This window comes from Hylobates moloch, unplaced genomic scaffold (assembly GCF_009828535.3).
Source record: "Hylobates moloch isolate HMO894 unplaced genomic scaffold, HMol_V3 SCAFFOLD_16, whole genome shotgun sequence".
NCBI classification, from domain to species: domain Eukaryota; kingdom Metazoa; phylum Chordata; class Mammalia; order Primates; family Hylobatidae; genus Hylobates; species Hylobates moloch.
In genome coordinates, this window is record NW_026652291.1 from 9,553,063 (window position 1) to 9,559,062 (window position 6,000).

The window sequence follows — 6,000 nt, forward strand, 5'->3', positions numbered from 1 at the left end:
GATGAAACGTGGGCTTGGAGTCACATGGATCTGGTTTCACTGACTTAGTTAATCACACAAGCGTGCACGCCCAGACCCAGGCATCCCTCCAGCTCCTATCCTCTACAGGGGCTGAGGTTTTCCCAAGGGACTGCTTCAACTATATGCCATTCCCCTGCTCAGTAACTTGCAGTGGCTCCCACTGCCTTACTGATTAGATGCAAACTTCTCACCCCAGCAATCAGCACCTTCTATAATCTGGCCCTGGCCTCTGTCTCCCAGCCCTCCGGGCACCCCTATCCTCTAGCTTTCTGAAGAACTCTGTGAATATTTCCTGGGCTTCCCTATCTCGATACCTCTCCACCTAGAACAGTCTTAACTCCCAGGCCCACCAGGAGATATATGCCTATAGTTCTAATCCATCTACAGCCCCCACTCTCAAAGTCCTGATGATGACAGCTGTTCAGTGGCATTGGAATTTGACACTTTGAATTCACCATCTTTTCCTGTTAATGTCTTTTCATGAACATACATCTTGTCCTCACCCAATCCTCTCACAAATACTTGAGGACCTACTACGTGCTGGGCACCTTCTTCAACCCAGCACTTTAGCCATTTCCCTCTTTGGGTCTTAGCCGGGCCCATCATTTCTCAAAGATTTTATAAACACGCAGAAAGAAAATCTACGTCCTATTCAAGTTTGTCCCACAGGATCCCTGTCCCAGTGCCTCACACGGAGCTTGTCATAAGGCAGGTACTAGACATTTGCTGAGCAAGTGGATGGATGCACCAACATTTCGCTGCAAACTGCCCCCTGCTGAGGGAAAGACTGCACAGGGAGACAGTGACCGTCACACACACCTGGTGGCCACAGGACACACCAGGAGCAGGGTCTGAGCACTTGCTCCAGCCAAGCACTGCCAAGTATTGCCGGTAGGGAAGTAACAGTTCCCATCCTTATGGGGATAATGGGATGAATCAACAGCAGAAAGCAATCCACTAGAAAGGCACAAGAGTAAGACCACTTCCCAGAGGGAGGAGAAGAGAGAAATCATTCTGAAATAGATCTGCCCTGTACCTTACATCGTATCTTTCTCAGGGCGAAGCAATAAGGTGGAAAACCTTTTGCAGATACTCAGGCCCAGATTTGAAATCCAGTTCTCCTCCTTACAAATGGCATGTTCTTGGGCAAATTATTTAATTTCGTTTAGTGTCCTGACCTGTAAAATGGGGCCTCCGTCATGGACTTGTAAGGATTTGCTGTGATAAAATATGCCAAGCGCCCAGTATCTGGCACAGAGTAGGTGCCCAGCAAACCTTAGCGTCTGTTCTGATGTGTGTGGTACTTCATGTTTCCGTTCCTTGCAGCTAGCACAGTACTGCGCATGTAACCAGTGTCAAAAATGTGTCAAGGAGAATACATTGACCAAGTGGAATGTGAATTGTAAACAGAAAAGGAAAAATAGGAACCTGGTCTCTGGGCAGGTTCTTTCTGCCTAAAGACGTTAAAAAGCCCTGTGTTTATTTTGTCAAGTTGCCATGGCAGCAACTGATGCTCCAGCCAGCTCCAGGGTTAGCAAGGATCAATTTATCTTGTAACCATGGAAATTCCGGAGGTTCAGTGGGATCCAGAGGGGAAGGCAGACACAGTTCTTCTCCAGTCTAGAAATAAATCCTGGAAAGCCTCCTTAGTTTTCATGTAGCTAAAACCATCATTATCTAAAATGATGTTTACATGACAATTTTTATAAGTATGGATTTAGGCACAGGAGATGTAAAATCAGGCAAAAAAAAAAAAGGGGGGGGGCAGAGATACTCAGAAGGGCAATTAGCATCATGGAAAACTTGAGGGGCTGCCGGAGAGCCAGGATCTAGACCCCCAGAGCTAACTTGGGGCTTCTGCATCTTTTATGCCTCCATTTGCAGACTCGCTGTCCACACACAGTCTGGATTTTGCTGTCACTTTTTAAACAGGCTTCCACTACAGGTGAAGCTTGGGGGAAAAGAAAGTGTCCCCTCAAACTTCATTCCCTGTAAAAGAAAACAACAGCAGATGGGGTCCCTGCCACACACCCTGGAGACAGAAGGGAGCCTGGGTGGCCTCCCGACCTCTCTGCTCCCACCATAACCAACCAACACAACCAGAGAAGGTGCAAGATGTGGCTTTGGTAGATTGGGACTTACTCTCCCAGGCCAAATGCAGCCCTTCCCTGGAGCCAACTCTGGGTCTTCTCTAGGGCCACAGACTGATGGAGAAATCCGGGATTTGTCTTTGTTCTGGCTCAAGAGAGTTAAGGCACAGAAATAGAATCATCACCCAAGCTCAGAACTCCAGGGCATTCTGCTGGAGGAAAATTCCAGCTGTGAGAGATTTGTTTTTCCGGCCATTGGGAGCCTGTTTGTGCCGGGGGAGAGTTCTGGCCGCGCTGGGCACTGGTGGCTCTATCAGACTCCACACAAAGCAAAACAGGACAAACGACCGCGGCGCGTCGACGCTTGGCGGGTCACGATCACAAAGCGGGTCTCAGCGCCTTCCTCAGGCGGCGGCAGAAGGGGCGCTCGAGGTCACCGGCAAGAGACAGATTACTGGCGCCTCGGGAAAACAGAGTGGGGAAGAGCGAGACTGTGCGCCCATCCACGTTCGCGCGGGTCTGAGCTGCCCCAGCCTTGGAGGGCTCCGGGAAGCAGTGGGGGATGGGCAGGAAGGGGGCGACTCGGGCTGCCCGGGCTCCTCGCAGCCTTCCTGCCAACGAGAGGGGCCCGGGTGGGAACAGCTCGAGCCGCGGGGGTGCGGGGCGCGCAGCCCGCCCCACCCCGGGAGAGCCGCGATCGCCGCCCCCGACGCGTGCACCAAGTGGGGTTGCCCGGCTGGGGACAAAGCACCGGGACGCGGATCGCGGGCGGGCGCCACTGCCCAGCCCCAGCGTGGAGGGCGAGACCGTGGCCCCGAACCTCCCCAAACTTGGCGGCCTGGGGCGCGTGGGGAGGGCGCCCCGTTACCTGCGCGGCCATAAAGGAGAGATCCATGGTGTCGCTGCCGCCAGCGCTCGAGTCCTCGCTGCTGCCGCTGCCGCTGCGGGTCAGCCGCCTGCACAGTTGGCGGGGATCGGGCAGAGCAGCGAGCGTCCGGAGCCCGCACGGCGCCCTCGGCTGTCTCCGGGCTTCTGGCTCCAGACCTCTGCTAGGCGGAGGGCCCCGAGCGCGGGGGCGGGCGGGGCGGGGCGGGGCTCGGGGGACCGTGCGCCCCTCCACGTGACCACTCCCGGCCCCACCCCCGGGGCAGGGTCCGTCAGAAACCCCAAGCGCTCACAATCGCCTCCCTTCGTGGACGGGATGGGGAAACTGAGGCCCGAGGCCGCCCCGCTGGTTGGTGCAAGAACCAGCCTGGAAGCCAAGTCCTGGGCTGTTGGCGCCCCGCCCCGTGCAGTTGAACCCAACCCACCCGGGGCTGTGGGCAGCGCTCTCTTGGGGCTGACACGTTATCCCCTGCCTGAGGACCAAGATCGGAGTGACCTGGCTTTCCACGCCAACGCTCCTCCCAGAGTCCGGTGTACTCCCAGCTCGGCATCTGGGCAGAACGAGGTTTAATCCTAGCCTTGCTTTGTTGTGCGGCTTGAGCAAGATAGTGTCTTTCAGCCTAGATTTCCTCATCTGTGAAAAGATAATATAGAACCGAATAATTAAATGAGATAGGGAATATAGCACGCGGTGTCTTCAATAAATGAGAGTCCTAACATGGCTAATCATCCAGTAGAGACGAGGCTGTGAGTGGTGTCTTCGAGGACCGCACGGTGCTCAGATTGCACAGCGGGTACTCCGTGGCTCTCAGCTCCAACAAGTATCGAAAATCAGGCAGGTGCCACAGTTCAAGTAAGGGGAACAGCAGAGATGCCCACAGGGTCCCATTGGTCTGTGTGTGTGTGTGTGTGTGTGTGTGTGTGTGTGTGTGTGTGTGTGTGGTGTGGACACCCCAGACTTGGTGACACGTGGAGGCTTTGCCCTCCAGGGGCTCACTGGGAGGCAACCAGTTGTACTCTAAGGAGTCTCGGTGAGGACGACTGGTCCCTTTGGGTGGTATCTGTTCCAGGTACTTCACACTCATGGTCATCATGAGCCTCTGTGAGGGGCAGCCTGGGACTCCCAGACTTTGTCACAGGCAAGGAAGCTGTGGCACAGGGAGATGGAGGGGTTTGTTCAAGGTCCCCCAACAGCTGGGGGCCCAGTAGGGACTGTGGCTGTGGGAATGGGACCAGAACCTCACTGACCTATAGAAGGCTTTCAGTGTTATCTTTCCTGTAACTTTCCCTTTTCCTTCCCTTCCTTTCTCCCTCCTTTTCTTCCTCCTCTTCCTTCTCTCCTTCTCTCCCCTTCCCCCCACTTTTTTCTTTCTTTTCTCTTTTCACTTTTCCTGTCATGCTTGCCTCCCTCCCTCCTTCCTCCTCTGGTCTCTAAACCTTCCAGTTCCCTGGCCCTCCCTTCCCTCCCTGTTTTTAGCCAGTACTGCACTCGCCACACCCATTATTCCTGCCACCTCCCAGCCTAGTCCACACCGGGCCTGCCCAAACAGTCCATGCCAAGAGCCGCCCACCTCCTCCCATCCTTCCTGTGGCCAATAGCAAAGCAGTCTGCCCAGGACTGTCCAGGGCTCCCCGTCTGCTGTAAGAAATATTATGTACATGGCATACTTCACAATAAAAGGGCATATATGTTGTGTGTGTGCAATTTGAAAAATAATATAGCCTTGCATAGGTTAAAAAAATGGAACAATAAAAAACAGTTGTCAAGTCCTGCTGTGTATCTCTCCAAAGGCATCTCCTACCTGCCCCCTTTCCAGGGTCACCTCCATCCTATTGGGTATTCACTCATGTCAATTATCTTGCTTTTCTTTATAGTTTTACCTTTGTAGATTACCTGTTTTGACCCTTTGTAGAAAAATTAAATTGCTCTAAATTTGCTCTTCCATGTCTTCTTTGTTCTTTTCTCAGCATTATTTGTGTAGCTGATGTCTATTGTTTTTCAGTGCTACACAATGTCCCATTTGTATATCCTTATCACAGTTTTTATTGATGCACTAGCCCTTTGATGTATACTTTGGTCATCTCCAGGTTTTCTGATAACGCCAAAAAAAAATGCTGCTATGAATACTCTCGATCTTGTCTTTGGATTCACAGGTGCAAGGGGTCCTCAGGGAATATGCTAGGAATGGAACAGTTGGGTCTTGTGGTCAGCTCATCTGTGCTTTTACTAATTGATGCCCATTGCTTTCCAGTTTCTGATTTCCAAGGAGGCTTTGTCCATTTTATTATCCTACCTATAGTAGGCATGGGTTTTTATTGCTCCACAATTGACCAACACTTTGTATTGTTAGGATTTTTTTTTAAGTTTTGCAAATATGATATGATGAAATAGTGTTTCATTCGGATTTGATCCTCATTTCTCTGATTACTAATGACACTAAGCATCTTTTATACATCTACTGATCAATTTCATTTCCTTTGATGAGAAATGCCTTTCACCAGGTCTTTTGTGCTTGCTTTGAAATTTTGCTTATTTTTTTATTGACTCAGGAAAAGTATCTATATGTTTTAGATACTCATCTTGCTAGTTACAGGTTTTTAAATATCATCTTTCGTTTTACGTTTCTTTTCACTCTATTATATCTTTTCATGAACAGAAGTAAATAATTTTAATTTGGTCAAAATTTATTAATATTTTCTTTTATAGTTAGCCCTTGTTTAATAAATTCTTTGCCAACTTGAGACCATAAAGATAAAGATATTGTCCTGTAGTATTTTAGTAAAAATTTAAATACTTTTCTCATATTTCAGCCTTGTATAACTGATATATTGTGTGTGAGGCGGGAGTAAGGAAGCAATTTTATTTTTCTCATATTAATGTTCAATTATTCCAACCCCATATTGACTAGATCAGCTCTTTCCTATTGATCTGCAACACCAAATTTGTCAGGTGTCCATTTAGCCATCAGTCTGTTTCTAGGTTGTTCTGTTCCATTGGTTGTTC

General features: G+C 50.0%; 1 protein-coding gene across 1 annotated transcript in view; it reads right to left on the bottom strand.

Moving 5' to 3' along the window:
- CUNH14orf132 (chromosome unknown C14orf132 homolog) overlaps positions 1 to 3,176 on the bottom strand; it is a 55,871-nt gene extending 52,695 nt beyond the window's left edge. The window contains exon 1 of the mRNA XM_032179517.2: positions 2,980 to 3,176. Within this exon, the coding sequence (XP_032035408.1) occupies positions 2,980 to 3,006 (27 nt within the window). The 5' untranslated portion in view covers positions 3,007 to 3,176. The remainder of the gene's footprint in view (positions 1 to 2,979) is intronic.
- Positions 3,177 to 6,000: the final 2,824 nt, after the last annotated feature.